We start from the raw sequence: 20227 nt of genomic DNA, 5'->3' as shown, positions 1-20227 counted from the left end.
TGGCCTTTAACCTTACTCTCATCTCAAGCTCTTTCCACCTATGGAATGCTCTCTGGTGATTTGCTGCCTTCTTATGGCATGCCAGATTTCTAGCCAGTTTTGTCCAGTCCTTTGTTCCTGTAGAACCCAATGTGGCTGGAACATTAGACTGGAAGAGTTTGCAACAAGAACAGTATGCAGCATTCTGGGTTTTTGAGTACATAAGCCATGGCCTGTTTCAGAGCAGCAGCCGTATTAGTCTGTATCCGCAAAAAGAAAAGGAGAACTTGTGGCACCTTAGAGACTAACCAATTTAGACGGGAGGAGCAGGGAGGGTGCAGGGGGTGCACGGCGGATGCGGGTGGGGAGGGGGCAGAGGCAGGCGGGGGGAGGCGCACAGGAGTGGGAGGAGGGGGCGCACGGGGAGGGGGCAGATTGGGAGGGGAGGGGCGCACGGTGGGTGGGAGGAGGAGGTGCATGGGGAGGGGGCAGAGGTGGGAGGGGCAGAGAGGGGCTGAGGCAGGAGGGGAGGGGCAGGGAGGGAGCAGGGGGTGCATGGGGAGGGGCACACGCCAGACAGGAGGCGCAGGGAGGCTGCAGGGGGCAGATGCGGGCGGGGAGGAGCAGGGAGGGCGCAGGGGGCGCACGGGGAGGGGGCAGAGGCGGGAGGGGAGGGGCGCATGGCAGGCACAGGGAGGGTGCAGGGGTGCACAGGGGGGGCGCACAGCGGATGGGAGGAGGGGGGCTGAGGCGGGAGGAGAGGCGCAGGGAGGGCGCAGGGGGAGGCGCAGGGAGGGCGCACGGCGGATGCGGGCGGGGAGGGGGCGCACGGGGAGAGGGCGCAGGGTGGGGCGGGGGCGCAGAGGGAGGCGCAGGGAGGGCGGATGCGGGCAGGGAGGGGGCGCAGGGGGAGGCGCAGGGATGCGGACGGGGAGGGGGCGCACGGGGAGGGGGCGCAGGGAGGGCCAGGGGCGCAGAGGGAGGCGCAGGGAGGGCGGATGCGGGCGGGGAGGGGGCGCAGAGGGAGGCGCAGGGATGCGGGCGGGGAGGGGGCGCACGGGGAGGGGGCGCAGGGAGGGCCAGGGGCGCAGAGGGAGGCGCAGGGAGGGCGGATGCGGGCGGGGAGGGGGCGCAGGGGGAGGCGCAGGGATGCCGGCGGGGAGGGGGCGCACGGGGAGGGGGCGCAGGGAGGGCCGGGGGCGCAGAGGGAGGCGCAGGGAGGCGCAGGGATGCCGGCGGGGAGGGGGCGCACGGGGAGGCGCACGGGGAGGGGGCGCAGGGAGGGACAGGGGCGCAGAGGGAGGCGCAGGGAGGGCGGATGCGGGCGGGGAGGGGGCGCAGAGGGAGGCGCAGGGAGGGCGGATGCGGGCGGGGAGGGGGCGCAGGGGGAGGCGCAGGGATGCGGGCAGGGAGGAGCGCCGATCCGCAGCCCCAGCACACAGCGCCGGGCGGGCCCTGGAGCGGAGCCGGGACGCAGGAGGCGGGGACCCGAACCGGGCCCCGGCGCGGCCGCAGCATGTGACCGGCGGGGTGGGGAACGGGGCTGACCCAGCACCATGTGCCCGGCTGCCGGCCTCCAGCGGGGCATTTAAATGGCAGCGCCCTGCGGGCCTGCAGCCGAGATCGCCGCTCCCCGCGCCCGGCACCATGAGATCCTCGCTGGCTCCCGGGATTCGCGTCATCCGGGCTCTGCCCCGGGACAGCTGGTAAGCTCCGGGGCCGCCGGCTGCAGGGGCACCAGCGGCGCTGCGATGCCCGGCCGGGCCGGGGCACCGCCCGTGGGGACTCCGGCGGGCGAGCGGGGCTGGTCCTTCCGCCGAGGCCTCGTAGCCGGTTCATCCCTGCCCACAAACCGTGGCACTGTCTGCTCCAGAAAGACTGGGCTGGACTAGCGGGGCGCCAGGGAGAGGACATGGCAGTTCTAGGGGGAGCCCAGGGCTGGAGTGGGCGCGGGGTGGCACGGGAGAGCAGGAGGGGGAGCCCAGGGCTGGAGTGGGCGCGGGGTGGCACGGGAGAGCAGGAGGGGGAGCCCAGGGCTGGAGTGGGCGCGGGGTGGCACGGGAGAGCAGGAGGGGGAGCCCAGGGCTGGAGTGGGCGCGGGGTGGCACGGGAGAGCAGGAGGGGGAGCCCAGGGCTGGAGTGGGCGCGGGGTGGCACGGGAGAGCAGGAGGGGGAGTCCAGGGCTGGAATGGGTATGGGGTGGCACGGGAGAGCAGGAGGGGGAGCCCAGGGCTGGAGTGGGCGCGGGGTGGCACGGGAGAGCAGGAGGGGGAGCCCAGGGCTGGAGTGGGCGCGGGGTGGCACGGGAGAGCAGGAGGGGGAGCCCAGGGCTGGAGTGGGCGCGGGGTGGCACGGGAGAGCAGGAGGGGGAGCCCAGGGCTGGAGTGGGCGCGGGGTGGCACGGGAGAGCAGGAGGGGGAGCCCAGGGATGGAATGGGCGTGGGGTGGCACGGGAGAGCAGGAGGGGGAGCCCAGGGCTGGAGTGGGCGCGGGGTGGCACGGGAGAGCAGGAGGGGGAGCCCAGGGCTGGAATGGGCGTGGGGTGGCACGGGAGAGCTGGAGGGGGAGCCCAGGGCTGGAATGGGCGCGGGGTGGCACGGGAGAGCTGGAGGGGGAGCCCAGGGCTGGAATGGGCGTGGGGTGGCACGGGAGAGCTGGAGGGGGAGCCCAGGGCTGGAATGGGCGTGGGGTGGCATGGGAGAGCAGGAGGGGGAGCCCAGGGCTGGAGTGGGCGCGGGGTGGCACAGGAGAGCAGGAGGGGGAGTCCAGGGCTGGAATGGGCGCGGGGTGGCACGGGAGAGCTGGAGGGGGAGCCCAGGGATGGAATGGGCGTGGGGTGGAAGGGGAGAGCAGGAGGGGGAGCCCAGAGCTGGAGTGGGCGCGGGGTGGCACGGGAGAGCAGGAGGGGGAGCCCAAAGATGGAATGGGCGTGGGGTGGCACGGGAGAGCAGGAGGGGGAGCCCAGGGCTGGAATGGGCGCGGGGTGGCACGGGAGAGCTGGAGGGGGAGCCCAGGGATGGAATGGGCGCGGGGTGGCACGGGAGAGCAGGAGGGGGAGCCCAGGGCTGGAATGGGCGCGGGGTGGCACGGGAGAGCAGGAGGGGGAGCCCAGGGCTGGAGTGGGCGTGGGGTGGCACGGGAGAGCAGGAGGGGGAGCCCAGGGCTGGAATGGGCGCGGGGTGGCACGGGAGAGCTGGAGGGGGAGCCCAGGGCTGGAGTGGGCGCGGGGTGGCACGGGAGAGCTGGAGGGGGAGCCCAGGGCTGGAGTGGGCGCGGGGTGGCACGGGAGAGCAGGAGGGGGAGCCCAGGGCTGGAGTGGGCGCGGGGTGGCACGGGAGAGCTGGAGGGGGAGCCCAGGGATGGAATGGGCGCGGGGTGGCACGGGAGAGCAGGAGGGGGAGCCCAGGGCTGGAGTGGGCGCGGGGTGGCACGGGAGAGCTGGAGGGGGAGCCCAGGGCTGGAATGGGCGTGGGGTGGCACGGGAGAGCAGGAGGGGGAGCCCAGGGCTGGAGTGGGCGTGGGGTGGCACGGGAGAGCTGGAGGGGAGAGCCCAGGGCTGGAATGGGCGCGGGGTGGCACGGGAGAGCAGGAGGGGGAGCCCAGGGCTGGAGTGGGCGTGGGGTGGCACGGGAGAGCTGGAGGGGGAGCCCAGGGCTGGAGTGGGCGCAGGGTGGCACGGGAGAGCTGGAGGGGGAGTCCAGGGCTGGAATGGGCGCGGGGTGGCACGGGAGAGCTGGAGGGGGAGCCCAGGGCTGGAGTGGGCGCGGGGTGGCACGGGAGAGCTGGAGGGGGAGCCCAGGGCTGGAATGGGCGCGGGGTGGCACGGGAGAGCTGGAGGGGGAGTCCAGGGCTGGAATGGGCGCGGGGTGGCACGGGAGAGCTGGAGGGGGAGCCCAGGGATGGAATGGGCGCGGGGTGGCACGGGAGAGCTGGAGGGGGAGCCCAGGGATGGAGTGGGCGTGGGGTGGCACGGGAGAGCTGGAGGGGGAGCCCAGGGCTGGAATGGGCGTGGGGTGGCACGGGAGAGCTGCAGGGGAGAGCCCAGGGCTGGAATGGGCGCGGGGTGGCACGGGAGAGCAGGAGGGGGAGCCCAGGGCTGGAGTGGGCGTGGGGTGGCACGGGAGAGCTGGAGGGGGAGCCCAGGGCTGGAATGGGCACGGGGTGGCACGGGAGAGCAGGAGGGGGAGCCCAGGGCTGGAGTGGGCGTGGGGTGGCACGGGAGAGCTGGAGGGGGATCCCAGGAATGGAGTGGGCGCGGGGTGGCACGGGAGAGCAGGAGGGGGAGCCCAGGGCTGGAGTGGGCGCGGGGTGGCACGGGAGAGCAGGAGGGGGAGTCCAGGGCTGGAATGGGCGCGGGGTGGCACGGGAGAGCAGGAGGGGGAGCCCAGGGCTGGAGTGGGCGCGGGGTGGCACGGGAGAGCAGGAGGGGGAGCCCAGGGCTGGAGTGGGCACGGGGTGGCACGGGAGAGCAGGAGGGGGAGCCCAGGGCTGGAGTGGGCACGGGGTGGCACGGGAGAGCAGGAGGGGGAGCCCAGGGCTGGAGTGGGCGTGGGGTGGCACGGGAGAGCAGGAGGGGGAGCCCAGGGCTGGAGTGGGCGCAGGGTAGCATGGAAGAGCTGGGGGCGCAGAGCTGAGCTGCTGCTCAGGGTTGATTTTTTGCTGGCAGACATGCGGGTGGAGGAGCGCTCCCGGCTCTTGAGTTTATTGTGTCTGTCACAAACTGCAGGTCCTGCCCCATGCACAAGCCCTCTGGCATCTGACGCTTTGTCACTGAAACAAGGAGATCATCCAGATCAGAAAGTGCCCTGGGTGGTATATTTTATCATTTGTGGACTTTCTCCTCCTACTTGGTTGGCACCTGTTATATTTCATGGTGAGCAATGGATTGCCCCAAGTCTACGCCAATTCCCGCGGCAAGTTGCTGGGCAACTTGCTGGTGTATCTTTGTGGACCAACATTGCGCGGGTTTTGAGGCAGGAGCAGGGGTATTTAGGGTATGTCTACACTCAGGAGAGTTCATCCAAATTAACATAGGCCACTAAAAAGGTTAACCCAGGTATGTCGCTCAGGGGTGTGAAAAATGCACACCCCTCAGAGACGTAGCTATGCTCAATGGAAGAATTTGTCCATCAACCTAGCTGTCACCTCTCGTGAAGGTGAATTACCTACGCTGATGGGAGAAGCTCTCCTGTGGGCGCAGGTGGTGTCTATACTGAAGTGCTACAGAAGTGCAGCTGTGACGCTGTAGCGTTTTAAGTGTAGACATATCCTAAAACTCTGCATTTGAAGTGGATTAGTTAAACTGCATTAAACTCCTTAGGACACTCATTTCAGAATTGATTGATGGCATTGGTGAGGCCTCATCTGGAGTACTGTATGCAGATTTTGGCTCCACACAACAAGAAGGATGTGGAAAAATTGGAAAGCGTCCAGCGGAGGGCAACAAAAATGATCAGGGGGCTGGGGCACATGACTTATGAGGAGAGGCTGAGGGAATGGGATTATTTAGTCTGCAGAAGAGAAGAATGAGGGGGGATTTGATAGCTGCTTTCAACTACCTGAAAGGGGGTTCCAAAGAGGATGCATCTAGACCAGGGGTGGGCAAACTTTTTGGCCCGAGGGCCACATCGGGGTTGCGAAACGGTATGGAGGGCTGTGACTCCCCAAACAGCCTGGCCCCTGCCCCCTATCCGCCCCCTCCCACTTCCCGCCCCCTGACTGCCCCCCTCAGAATCCCTGACCCATCCAACCCCCCCCCCCGCTCCTTGTCCCCTGACCGCCCACCCCCGGGACCCCACAACCTATCCAACCCCCCCTGCTCCCTGTCTCCTGACCGCCCCCCTGAACCTCTGCCCCATCCAACTGTCCCGTGACTGCACCCCAGGACCTCCTGCCCTCCCCCCCGTGCCCTTACCCTTACCAGGCCGCTCAGAGTGGCAGGACAGGATTTATCTGAAAGCCTGGGAGGTGGGTGGGCGCAAGCCGTGTTGCCCGTGCGACGGTGTGGCTGCGGGGGAGGGGGGACAGTGGGGGAGGGGCTGGGGACTAGCCTCCCCAGTCGGGAGCTCAGGGGCTGGGCAGGACAGTCCCGCGGGCTGTAGTTTGCCCACCCCTGATCTAGACTGTTCTCAGTGGAACCAGATGACAGAATGAGGAGTAATGGTCTCAAGTTGCCATGGGGGAGGTTTAGGTTGGATGTTAGGAAAAACTTTTTCACTAGAAGGGTGGTGAAACACTGGAATGCGTTACCTAGGGAGGTGGTGGAATCTCCTTCCTTAGATATTTTTAAGGTCAGGCTTGACAAAGCCCTGGTTGGGATGATTTAGTTGGGGATTGGTCCTGCTTTTGAGCAGGGGGTTGGACTAGATGACCTCCTGAGGTCCCTTCCAACCCTGATATTCTATGATTCTACATGATCACAGGTTTAATTAATTTGGATTAATTTTTCTGAGGTTGGCTCTACACTACAGACCTATATCGGTAGAACCATGTCGCTTGGGGTTGTGAAAAATCCCATGGACATAGCTACTGCCTCTCAGGGAGGTGGATTAACTATGCCAGTGGGAGAGCTCTCTCCTGTCGGCGTAGACCATCTTCATTAAAGGGCTACAGTGGTGCAGCTGCAGCATTTTAAGTGTAGACTTGCACTGAGTGTCACTGTGTAGATAGTCCCTGTGTGGCTATGGAAACCCCAACATAATGCTGGTGGCCAGCAATGAAACAAATGTTTTTAAGATTATTTTTGTGGCTCTTTAAAATCTGCAAATCCAGTGAAACTAAATGTGAAATAACACTTCTCATAAAATGTTTGCTTTGCTCAACTTCAGAGGTTTATATATCAGCAGAAGCAAAGAACAGGGTGTAGTATGTTATGCATGGGCTCTTAATACTTCATGCTTCCTATTTAATCCAAGGACCACAGTTTATTGCCTAATTAATAAATCTTGCAGCAGAAAGAGTATTAATAGGCTCATTTTAAAAATGGGGAAACTGAGGCACAACTAGCAAGGGACTTGACAATGTCACACGAGTGACAGAGCTGATCTTAGAGACTGTCAGCCTCCGTTTTCTCTCATTTGCTTTCGCTGGACCGTATGTCTATTTGCATACGATAATTTGCACTGCTTGCTGTCCACATTAATGTACCTGTCTTCCAGTTGTTACTCTGTTCAGATAAAAGAGTAAACTTTGGGGACTTCTGTTGGGGTGGTTTGCGGCAGATATCCTGTTCTACTTCAAACGTATTTCATTTACTCCATACCTTTGGCTTTTAAGTGACATTAGTATCCATGGTCGTAGTACGATATTTCCTATAATGCTATATTGTATCGCTGCAGTTCATGAGAGTGCTTTGTAAAAGCCTGTCACTTGATGCCCCCCTGATAAAGTGCCAAGATTACAGGTAAAAGGCAGGTTCACTTTATCTCCTCTATCAACTAAACCGTGAGAGTGAAGCTTATCTGGCTTTTTCAGGACACTGAAAGGAAAATACAACTCATCTGTAGCCGTTCTCCTCTTATAGCTAGTTCTCCCCTGTCCAGGCCTCTCGTCTTTGGCTACAAGAAAGGTTCTTCCCCTGGGCATTGCTGTGCTGTGTTGTATGGGAAGACGGAGCCCATATGTCAGGGAGTGCCTTGTTAGTCTGCTGAGTTGCATTCCAATCCCTGAAGAATTCTCAGGGCTTTGTTGGCCTAAGCTTCAGGCTCTGTAGGGGGCTTCAGTCTGCCCTGCTCTGAAAATGAGAAGATTAGTGGGGCTACAGAGATAGAAATGGATGTCTGCAGCTTTCATTTGCCTTTCTAATTGGGCAGGGCTGGGAGGGGGAAAACTCCTCTTGAGCCAGATAGGCAAAGATCTTCCAGAGAGAGACTTGGTCCCCACAAATAGAATGTTCACAGGGCTTCTGTCTTCTCTTTTTACATTCCATTTTTGATATTGTCTCTCTTTTTGGAAATGTAGATGGGGGCGGGCCGTGGAAGCCTTGTAATTTTTGATGAACTCTCAAAGCAGCACATGGAGTGGTGGTGCAGTTCCCATTCGGTTGAGTGTAGATAATTCCCTTACACCCTGTTTACAAACCTGACTGTCCTAGCGTCTGTGTGACTTTTTCTACATAACGAGGGCTTGGAACCTTTCAGTTCCCATTACGGCTATTAGTATAAATACTGAGTCATCACTTCTGGGAGCATAGTGGCTTGTGCCTCATTGGCATGGAATCTGGCATTGTCACATGATAGACACAAGATCGCTGAAGAATCGTGGAAAGTATTGCTTTCTTCTAGCACTGAGCAAGGAGCCCTTTTGCAATAAAGAGAAGCATTCTTCCCAAAGCAACTTTTGTCTTGCTCTGCTTTAGTTTAAAGCTTCTACTGAGACTCTTACCAGCTACCCCTCACTCATCTCACTTGACCTAGCCTGACTTCTTGCTGCAATTTTAAAGAAACAGTAGATCATCTCATTGTGCCCATCACCATGGTATCTGGATGGTCATGAAATCTGGTGTATGGTAATGTACTGTAATGTCCCTCAGGGCAGGTCTTCACTACTCGCTGGATCGGCGGGTAGTGATTGATCTATCGGGGATCAATTCACCGCGTTTTGTCTAGACGCGATAAATTGATCCCCAAACACGCTCCCCGTTGACTCCGGAACTCCAGCTTGCGAGAGGCAGAAGCGGAGTCGACGGGGGAGCTGCAGCCGTCGACTCGCCGCCGTCCTCACGGCCAGGTAAGTCGACCTAAGATCCGCCGACTGCAGCTACGCTATTGGCTGTGTAGCCCCCCAGTGTAGACCAGGGCTTAGAAAGCAAGGACAGAGGTAAGTATGCATTCGAGTGGTTAGAATCTGTCACATACATACGTACGGTACATAATTACATGGTGTGTTAATGATTCAGTGTGTAAGTAGGTAGTAAGCTATGGAGCCTTTCATGCTGGCATCACCATACCAAACGTGTGGTCTGTCGTGGCTGGCTGGCTGGCTGCCTGTGCATAACAAGTGGGTTGTCTTGGTTCAGCTCCTGATGGACTGGGACCCAATACTGAATACTATCAGTTGTCCCCGGGCGAAATCTTTTGGCAAATAGTAAAAAATGCACTTTTTCAGGGCAACACAACTATTTGTGAATTTGGGTTGAATTCAACTAAGAGTTTTGAGGGAAAATGCTTTATTTTGACATTTTTGAAACAAATTGTTTCAATATTCCATTTCAAAATGTTTGGTTTTGGTTTTTGATTTTTGGCAACCAAATCAGAGTATTGATTATTCATTCAGCTCTACTGGGCCCATTGCTGCTAGTGAGTGACTGGGCCATGGAGACAGCACTCTCCTCTCAGCTACAGAGGTGGGTTTCTTTTGTTTGTTTGTTTTTGTTTTCCCCTCCCTCCCCTGCTCAGGGCCAAGGCACACTGGCAGTCTGGAAGGCTGCATTATTGTCACATTAATAAATATGAGGAGCTCCAACACTACGGGGATAAGCACCGTAGAAATAAATACATCTAATGGATGTAATTGACCTTGGTTACGCTCTGATTGCTAGTAAGGCCATCTGACTATGGGACATGTGTGTGCCACAGGCTTTCATAGCAAAGCAGTATAAATGTTGCTAACTCACTCAAACCTGTTGCCAAGGAGTATCATCCACAACAGTCACTCAAACACTCTGTTTGAGTGGGCCTTCAAGAACTAACTAACCATAATGCAGTCTGGATGATGGAGAGTAGCAACAAGCTTTTGGGCACCTTAATTCTTGCTTTTCTATGGCTTTCTAAAATATCCCTGTTGGCCTTTAAACTGCAGAGATGTAGGAAGAAAGGACACTCCTCTCAATTTGACGCTGGTGTGACTATACTTGAACACTATGTCCAGATCCAGTGTCAATAGTTCAAGAAGGTTGTTGATAAATGGAGAGGGTTCAGAGAAGAGCCATTAGAATGATTAAAGGATTAGAAAACCTGCCTTATTGTGATAACCTAAATAGAGGGAGCTTCTTCAGTCTAACAAAGAGAAGGTTAATGGGTGACTTGATCACAGTCTGTAAGTATGGATATAGGGAATACATATTTTTGATAATGGGCTCCTCAGTCTACCAGAGAAAGGTCTAATGTGATTTAGTGGCTGGAAGTCGAAGCTAGACAAATGTAGACTGGAAATAAGGTGCAGATTTTTAATGTTGAGGGTAATTAAGTTGTTCCAGTGGTTACTAAGAGTTGTGGTGGACACTGGCAATTTATAAATCAAGCCTGGATGCGTTTTTAAGATCTGTCCTAATTCAAAAGGAATTATTGTGGGGAAGTTCTGTGGCCTGTGTTAAACAGCTCACACTGGATGATCACAGTGGTCCTTTCTGGCCTTACAGTATGTGACTCTCCTCACGTGTGTTGGGCTTTTGTACTGGGTTTCAATCCAGTGTCCAACTGATTTTATGCATTAAGCATAGTAAACTCTTGGAAATGGGCAGCACTGCAGCTCGATCGAGTGTGATATGTGCCATATAGTTCAGCCTGTACCGGGGGGGAAAAAAAGGCAGAGGAAGCTCAAAACACGTCCCTCATTTAGTGAACCTGGCTTTTGTACATCGGGAGTCAGAGCTCGTTCTTCACCTGGCTGCAGATTTGACATTTCTGCACCACAGATTAGTGTGTGGGGCAGGTGAACCAGACTGAAATGAAGGGAAAAATATTGGCTCCTCTGAATGCATCTCTGGTGCTTCCTGGGTAACGTTCCCTCAAAGGGGCAATGGGTGTGGGAAGTAACCCAGAAGGGGAAGCCTAGCTGGATGGATCCCAATGACAGACACTTATGATATTGCAATTATTTGTCCAAATGATGCCAGTTTACAAGGGTTATGTATTTACATGAGCAAACGGTGGGGGAGGTGTTAATAGCTTACCTTGGACCCTCAGGAGTGATCAGGAGTGACCCTTCCCCTACTGTGCTACTATTGCCAGCCCTGTGTTCCATTGCTCGGCTGGGGAGTCACCGTGCTTGGTGCAGCCTGTCAGCCTCTCCTACCCCCATGCCTCGAAACACGAGAGCGAGGGCGGGTTCAGCTGCTGGACAGCTGCCAGGTGACTCTGTTTCTCTGGTTCTAGAGGCCTCTTCTATACTGGCATTTTTCTTAGCCTCTCCCGCTGTTGCTGTGTCCCTTGTGCGGCCCGCTGGTGATGGCATGTGGTGGGTAGCTGCAGTGTGTGTGTTTTGTCCTGTTGCAGAGTGCGCCAGCCAGGAGGCAGCTCGCAGGAGAAAGCTGGTGCCCTCCTTCTCTTGCATCAGCATTAGGGGGCAAATGAAAGCGTGGGGGTGGGGCTAGCGTCGAGGAACACTGAGTCTAGAAAGGTGGGGGTATGTATTTAGAAAGGGGTCTGAAGGTTAAAGGGAGGGGAATGAAAATCATCTGTCCAGAGGAAAAAGTGAACCTACCTGCAGGCTGGTTCTAGGGGCAGGCGAGCAGGACAGTTGCTCTGGGTGCCAGCTTCCAAGGGGAACCGTATTGCTACCCCACTTAAATTTTTGTTCCACTCTGATTGACCAGCTGCTTTTGTACTGCTGATTGACTGGCTTTTTTCCCTTCAGCTGTGTGTGCTGGATGCCCACACACGTACCCAGGGGTCAGGTGCAATGGCACTTGGGTGGCTAGCTTGAGTCACCACAGCCACATTGCTATTTTTAGCATGCTGGCTTGAGCAGAGTTAGAATCACAGAATCTCAGGGTTGGAAGGGGCCTCAGGAGGTCATCTAGTCCCACCCCCTGCTCAAACAGGACCAATCCCCAATTTTTGCCCCAGATCCCTAAATGGCCCCCTCAAGGATTGAACTCACAACCCTGGGTTTAGCAGGCCAATGCTCAGACCACTGAGCTGTCCCTCCCCCCATAAGTACTGTGCGCTAACCCATTGTGTCACTGGAGCCCACGATTAGGGGCTTGTCTCCTTGCTTAAAGGAGTTTAGTGCATCGGTCTGCCCAGGCTGGGAAGCACCCTCCCAGCTGCAGTGTAGATGTGCCCTTCGGGAATGCTAGAGGTATGAAAAAACTACTCAGAGAAACAGTGCTTAAATCTGGCCTTAAATGATTCTGAGTGTTTGTGGTGGACACTCCACAGCTTTGTGAGTCTAGAGCACCGTTTCTCAGATGTGGCCACCAGGAGGTTTCCCTGCCGCCACGGCAGTTTCCTGTGCAGCATGTTCTTTGTTCGGCAGAGACTTGAAGATTTTTCGCTTTCCTCTCTACAACATGGGAGGTGGTTTGCCTGCAGGGAGCATTTGGCCATATCTCACCTAATCAATTCCTTTTACTGCAGGGGTCTCTGGCATTACATTACCTGCCTTGATTTCTCTGTTCTGTCCCTGTGGCACATGGTTTAAACTAAAACATTTCAGTCCTCAGAAGGCTAAAGTCTCTGGGCTTAACATAGGGGTATCTAGGTGGAAATTAATGGCCTGTGAAATATAGGACAGCCTAGATGATCCAATGATCCCGTCTGTCCTTAAATTCTAAAACTATGAATTTTAAAGTGGCTGCCATTCCTGACTCGGGTCAGCAGGGTTGGAACCTTTAGCTCCATCAAAGAGACCAATGCCCCTTAAGTTAGTGGAGTAATTGAAGGCAATAGTAAATCATCTATGTCGATTAACATTCAAGGAGGATGAGACACACACTTTTCACAGGACACACAGGATTTCACAGATATTTGCTGTCTGCAGAGGAGTGGTTACTCAGGAATCTTGGATTTCATTCCTGGCTCTGGAGGGGGAGTGTGCTTTATGGTCATAGACTCTTCGGCCCTGTCCACTCCAACTTGTCCTTATCCCAATCCTGTCTCTTCCCCACCATTTGCTTCATACCCCAGTTCCATTCTCCTTGCCTATCCTGTCCCACTCCTCAGGCTTCTCATCCAAGTCCCCATGTCTTTGGCCAGCCCTACTCTCTCCCTCTGGGATCCCCATCTGAGTCTCAGTCTCCCCCCACTCCCAGTATCTTTGTTCAGTTAGTCCCAGTTGCCCCTGGAAAGGCACTTGGAATTAAAGTAACTTTGCTTGGAGGTGGCAAATGCATGGAACTCTGTTCACAAGACACTTTTGGAAACTGATGCTACCTGGTCACCTGACATTAGTGAGGAGTCAAACAGGACCCCAAGACTTCCCACCACGCTGACAAATTGGAGCTGTGCGCTTTCTATAGAAGGTAGCGACAACGTTTTGGCTAGCTCTTCAAAGTGTTTCCTCTTTCTTGTCACCATTGATTCAGTCGTGTCTAGGTTCAACATGGGCCAGCTGCTCTTCATAAGGGAGCTCATTTCCTGTCGGAATTCTGACACTTGAGGAGTGGTGGTGATTCCGTCCGTCGAGGTAGGTAGTAGAGTGTCAATGGCATCCTGGGGCAGCTGAGCCCATGGCGGCTCTCCGTGCTCTCCTGTAGCTATTGAAGGAGAGTGGGATAGTATGGATCCTTGTGGAATCCCACCTTTAGGAAGGAGGAGCACTTACCTATCACCATTCTTTGAGTTCTGGTGGAGAGAAATGGTTGGAACCAATTAATTGTAATTGAAGGCTGTCCCATAATGCAGACATACAGGGGGACTAAATTAAGATTGCATCAGGAACCTTAATTCTGGCATTTCCTAACTTTTGAGTGCTTGATTTAGTAACCTTAATGCCCTTTGAATGGGGTGTGTGTGTGCACGCACGTGTAAGAATGAATGTCCTGGAAATGGGGGGGGAGGGGGGGCAATGAGGAAGCAACTGTAGGGGAATATAGGGGAACCTAACTAGCCATGATGTCCATTCCCTGGATAAAGGCAAAGTAATGCGTATCGGAAGGAAAACAATAAACTATTTGTACACCTTATTTTATGTCACTGTATCAACTCAGAAAAAGGATGTGGGTGTCATTTAGGACAGCTGAACGGAGACTTCTGCTCAGTGAGACGCTGCAGTCAATAAAGCAAACAAGATGTTAGGATGCATAGGAAATAGGCTGGAGAATAATAGCAAAACTATTGCAATGACCGTATATAAATCGGTGGTGCAGCACCATCTGGGTATTGAGTGCAGTACTGGTCACTTCATCTGAAAATGGATATTGCAGAATAAGAGGGGGTTTAGAGAAGGCAATGAAAATGATCAAGGGCCTGGAAAAACTCTTATATGAAGAGAGATAGAAATGACTGATTGCTTATTTTATTGACTTTAATCATGTCCCCTCTTGTCTCCTTTCTAAAAGGTAACAATGACCTAGAGAAGGTAGACTGGGAGTTTTTGTTCACCCTGTCTTGTAACACAAGAACAAGGAGACATTCAATGAAATTAAAAGGTAGCAAATTCAAAATTGATAAAAGGAAATATGCTTTCACACAGTGCACAGCTAAACAGTGGAACTCCATTGCCATAGGCTATCACTGAGGCCAGAAACTCAGTGAGATTCGAAAAGATCCCAGAGATGTCTTCAAACAAAATACCAAACTCGTGAGGTGCTACTTTTTTGATCTAGTTAAAACTGGTGGAAGTGTGTAGGCTGGCCTGCTAAAATAGCAGTTTAGCCATGCTTAGGGCTTCTGCATCTGAGTTGCACTTGTTAGCATTAGGAGATATGTAAGAGAGGAACACATTGCAAAGCCTCTATGCACTGGGAACCTTAGACTGCTAATACTTGTCTTTTGAGTCTCGCTCCTCCAACTGCACGATTTAATGTTGAGGGTTCTACAGTAGAACCTCAGAGTTATGACACCAGAGTTACAAACTGACCAGTCAACCACACACCTCATTTGGAACCGGAAGTACACAATCAGGCAGCGGAAACAACCTCTCTCTCTTCCCCCCTCCCCCCCCCAAACAAAGAAACAAATCCAGTACAGCACTGTGTTAAATGTAAACTACTGAAAAAAGGAAAGCAGTATTTTTCTTTTGCATAATAAAGTTTTTCAAAGCTGTATTATGTCATCTGGTTTCTGTGGTGAGGAAAGAAATTAGGGATTTCCAACTCTGGAGATGTGCAGTTGTCTAGCTCTCCTGTGTGAAGTCTGCACTGCATGCTTACGATGCACTTGTAATGACTGATAAAGTTGGTTGGGCTCACTGCTGTGGAGGTCTGATCCAAAGCCAAATGAAATAAGTGCAAAGCTTTCTATTGGGCTTTGGATCAGCTCCTACCCAAACCTCAATGTGGCTTCTTCTGATGCCTCCCTGCCACTGGAAGTCTTTGTGGCAATCCGCACTCGACTCCCGATGACTTGGATGCAGTGTGGTGTGGGAGTAGGGTTTCTTTGTGTGGCACATGCTAATTCGTTACAGACAGAGCTCCCAGCCTGGTGTTTGCGCACAGGCTTTATAGAGCTCCGGCATCTCCTTAACTTGAGGATCTGGCTTCTCATCCAGACAGAGAAATGGGGGGTTGGTGTTAGTCCCAAAGCCTCTTGGTTCCAGTTCCCTCTTTTCCCAGCAAATACAGGACTTGCATATGCTTTGCCTGAGTCTGCCTTGGTCTCTCTTGTATTGAGAGATCCTAACTCCTGTTGCTCACCACATCATGGGACTGCAGTTTCCTCTCAGAACTCTTCAGCCCTCTCTACTGTTCACTCTTTCCTCTAAAATTAGCTGAATTCTAGATTGAGCAGGGGCAGCAAGTTCCAGGAAAGGGCGCTGTGCATCCTCCATCAGAAGCTGCGTTGCCTTCTCCTCAGCCCCTCCCCCACAGGGTCTTTGCTTTCTCTTTGCAGGATTTTCTTGAACTGTGTTTTATGTCTAAGTCAGTTCTCTTTTAAGCAGAAGTGAAACCAGTTTGAGGCAAGAACAGAAGCTGCTCAGAAGATTAATTCTCTGGGGGAAGGAAACCAAAAGCTACAATGGCATACAGTAGTTCCCTGGCTAAGCTGAGCTCTGAGGCACTCCTGTACTGGTCACTAGTGTCACATCTGTAGCGGATCTTACACAGTCCCCTGAATGTGCTTAATCCTTCATATAGACTCGTCAATTCTGTGTACTGCAACACTGATCCTCCTCAGTGTCTGATCAGTGCTAAGAAGCGGTCTGGTGCCTGGCTGCTATGTGGCACTGCTTTGGCAGCTCTAACGCTTATTCCTGACTTCTTGCTCCCTTTCCTCTCCCTGGCTCTTCTCAAACAGAAATGAGAGGAGGACATGGCTTTTAACTGTCTCATGCTGCCTAAAAAGGTCCCCTTGAGATGAAATTTCCTGTTCAGTGGGGTGGGAGGAGGCATTGTTTCATATTCTCTGTGTATATATAAAGTCTGCTGCAGTTTCCACGGTATGCATCCGATGAAGTGAGCTGTAGCTCACGAAAGCTCATGCTCAAATAAATTGGTTAGTCTCTAAGGTGCCACAAGTCCTCCTTTTCTTTTTGCGAATACAGACTAACACGGCTGTTACTCTGAAACCTGTTCAATACAGAGCACAAGATCCTTTTGACACTCTGGCCCAGCATGGCCCCTGAAAGGTATGAGGATGTGATGCTGTTTGTTCAGAACTCACCTGCCTAGGGAGTCCCTTATCCATTACTAATAGCCCACTGAGTTGACCTACTTAGTGTGCCTTGTGAAATCTGCTAGATGGGTTTACACATCTCGTCATCTTGACACTTTGGGACCGAAGGGAGCTGCAGACTAAACCACTGTCAGCTTGTGTCTTGAAGAGAAGATGATGTCCCTGGATGTGTCCATTTCCCCCTCTCTCTGCACACCTGTGGTGCTGCCCTCCGTTTGGGATAAAAGTACCTGGGACTGGTAAATTGCTGAACAGGCTCCTATTGTGTTGGGGCTGACGCTCCCCCCTGGCTGAAGTCGGTGTGTTTGTTTTCACTGATATCTCCCTGCTAATGAGGGAATAGATAATCCCTGCCTGAGACACTGACCTTTGAGGAGCCCGTCGGACCCAGCATCTTCTCTCCCTTCTCCCCCCAACACAATCGTCTTCAACCCAGTTTTGTCTCTAGCCATTCTATGCAGGGCAGCTGTTCCAGTGGAAGCGTTGTGGGACATAAATGCTGAATCAGATCCTAAGAGGATGTGGGGAGCTAGGGCAAGAATCCTCAGCTGTTTAAAGCTGAAGTCATGTCTGTGAGTGGCTAGAGCAGGGCCTTAGTTTCCTATGTCTCCCCACCTCCCTCACCCTCACACAAAGGCCTTCTCTTCATCTATGCTAGGCACCCACAAATCCCACCAAAGTCAATGGGAGCTGCCAGTGCTCAGTACCTCTGAAAATTGAGTCATCATTACTGACCTGCGTGCACCACAGAGCAGTATCTGAGATACTCAGACTCTGCATAAGTGGGGTACCAGCGGAAATATACAGAGAACTGTTGGCAAATGTTCATTTTTTTTTTAATGGGGACAGTTACCCTTACCAGACTCCCAGGTGGGCCAAGACACCATTAAGTAAGGATCTTACACCAGCATCACCCCAAGGCAGCCTGAGACCCGCTTGTCTCCTCGCATGTCTGATCTTTTGCACTCTCCAATGCATTCAGGGTTGTGAAAAAACAGACTTTTCCTAGGGGAGACAATGCCAGTGCGGTGGGTTTTGCTCATTTTGTTGGATCTTTGATTTATTTTTTCACTTTTTGAATGTCTTGCGTCACTTTTAATGATTTTATAGGCACAAAGCATACCTGAAAATGTCTTTGGATGCTAGAAACACTCTCGTTTCAATGTGTGAATGTAGACTTTTATTCGGAAGTTAACAAGGGAAGTGATGACAGGCTCTTATGCCCGTCAGGAATGTGTAAAGCTGGCCAATTCGTTGCGTGTTTTTCAGTCTTCAGATTGTTTAATGCACTAATGGTGGCTTCTCCTTCCTGTAGTTAATGTGAAAGCTCTGGTCAGTACTGATCACCAGTAATCAGATATCTCAGTCTGAACTGTTGACTCTCCAGGCCTGAAGTAGACGGCACAGTGGCCAGCATTTGAATGGTCCAAAGTAGCCAAACCAAAGAATTCTTTTGAACAAAGATATAGCTCTTCTCAAGCTTGAGTAGGTGGATGGGAAGGACTCATGCTCATCTCAGAGCAGAGACGAAATATGTAATTGAATGAGACCTTGTCTAGTGAAGTGGAAAAGCAGAAAATGGAATTAGGCGATTCTGCAGACGAGGTATTCTCCATGCCATTATTTCTGGGATGAAGCTACAATGACAATTTATGTCATTGATCTAGACCTCCCTCCCCTCCCCCCCCCCCCACTTCCATTTTTTTGTTCAGGTTAGGGAAATTCCCTTTTTCTGTGTGCAGAATTGGGTGGACTAGGGTGCTGATTCTTGATCATCCTTCCTGCATCACGCTTAAGTGCTTGGTCCTGGGAGAAGGAAATATTCTCTGACTCTTTCCTTCCCTGTCCTGCCTGTTTCTCTGCATACAGTGCACACAGCAGGGCTTGAGTGGAACTTGGTCACAAGGAGGCAGTAATTCCACTGCTTCTCCCATGTGACACTGGAAACATACTTAGTCATTCTGTGCTTTGTCTGAGGGAAATATTGAAATGGAAATATGCTAATTTCAATGGATAAACAGCTGACACATGAACCACCGTCAAAGCTGAGGATTCTCTTGCAGATTTCTGCTGCCTTTACACATATCTTTGAGTAGTTCCCTAAATTTCTAAACTGATTTTTTTTTTTCAAGGCCAGAAGTGATCAATGTTGAGCATCTAGTCTGACCTTCATAACACAGGCCACAGAATTTCCCTGAATTAGTTCCTGTTAGGAGTCCAATCGCTGTGGCTGAACAAAGCACATCAAGTCGGAATTTTTTTCTAAAAGGTTTTTTTTTTTAAACTGCTAGTGGTGGAGAATCCACCACAGCCCTTGGTAGGTTGTTCCAGCCGTTAGTCACTCTCACTGTTTAAAAATAAATACAAAATTTACCAATTGCTCCATATTCCTATAGTCTGCATTTGCCCAGCTTCCACTTCCAGCCCCTGGATTCTGTTGTACCATTCTCTGCTAGATTAAAGAGCCCTCTATCTAATTTGGAACATCGTCTAGAAAGATGACTTAGCTGTTAGGCCCTCCCCACAGAAGTCTTGAGCTGCTTTATGTAGGCATTTATTGGAACCACTAAAAGCTAACTTTTCTTCTCATGAACTAAGAACATAGGAGGAATTTTTCCTGTTGATCAGTGTTGTGGCCATTCACTGAAAGCTTCTTCTAATGTACAATGTAATATGTTGTCAAAATGCGGTAGATACAGTAGGGAGCGATTCTGCACATGTGGGGGATGGACAGGTTGAGCTAATTGTGCTTTTCAGTCTCTGATTTCTGTGACTGCCCTGCAATGATCAGTCCAGAGTAATGGAATGACCAGGAACTGCTCTGTTCTCTTGAATTTTAAACAAACATGTGTTCCGTGCTGTGAGGTGCTCTGTTCCATCCAATCCCACATAAATAGGGGTAGAAGGCACTTGATTGGCCCCCCTGTTTGCAGCATTTTCTCTTACTGAGTATGGCCCTATGCTGAGAGCTGCTCCTCCTTGTACATTGGCTCCTATTAAACTGCAACTTATCTATGGCTTTCCGTGTACACTTCTGTAGTGAAACATGTGTGGACATTAAGGCTTGTGGGGAAAAAAGTTAAGGCAAGTGACTGTTGCCAGAAGTGCAGTGGCTCAGTGAGGGGTGAACATTGGCCTATCTAACATCTGAGAAGGGGGTGGGGGGTGACACTCATGACTTCAAAATGACCGTCTGAACTTTTTCCTTGTCTTTATTATTGAGATCTTTTGGATATATAAATAATCTTGTGGTAAAGAAGGAAGATCCTGCCAAAATGACTTGTTTCCTAAATGTCTGCTCTTAAGCTTGGTCATAGAGTCCATACAGGTCATCAGGTGACCTGAATTGTATGAGTCTTAGTGTGCAAGGGAACTAACTAATGAACTCATGAATCAGTGATAATTATAGTTTGTAAAAAAAATCACATGGAAAACTAGGGAGGTATTAGAAGTGTAGAGCTCAGCAAACTCCGTACTGCCTTTCCAGAAAAGAAAGAGCTGCCAGGATCATTTAATGTCCTGTATCCCCTAACTCCTGTTCCCAGTAGTGCATTTTTTTTTTTCTTAAAGAGGCTAATGGAGCCATGAGCGATGGGCATGGGAATTTGGAAAGTACAAATCTTTCTGGACAAACTTGGTTGCTTTTTTTGGTTGCTAGAATCTCATGAATGAGCAGGAATCTAATAGGTGAACTGCCTCTTCATCGTACACTCTGAAGCATAAAGATGGGTTTGAAAGTCAGCTTTTGATTA

General features: G+C 52.6%; 1 protein-coding gene across 1 annotated transcript in view; it reads left to right on the top strand.

Annotated features, from left to right (window-relative positions):
* The first annotated feature begins 1372 nt into the window (after nucleotides 1-1372).
* Nucleotides 1373-20227, top strand: part of SLC37A2 (solute carrier family 37 member 2) — a 61640-nt gene continuing 42785 nt past the window's right edge. Inside the window, exon 1 of the mRNA XM_048827263.2 lies at nucleotides 1373-1685. Within this exon, the coding sequence (XP_048683220.1) occupies nucleotides 1627-1685 (59 nt within the window). The 5' untranslated portion in view covers nucleotides 1373-1626. The remainder of the gene's footprint in view (nucleotides 1686-20227) is intronic.

The sequence above is a fragment of the Caretta caretta genome, chromosome 22, assembly GCF_965140235.1.
Source record: "Caretta caretta isolate rCarCar2 chromosome 22, rCarCar1.hap1, whole genome shotgun sequence".
NCBI classification, from domain to species: domain Eukaryota; kingdom Metazoa; phylum Chordata; order Testudines; family Cheloniidae; genus Caretta; species Caretta caretta.
The sequence above is the reverse complement of the archived record's forward strand: the minus strand, read 5'-3'. Positions and strand labels throughout refer to the sequence as shown.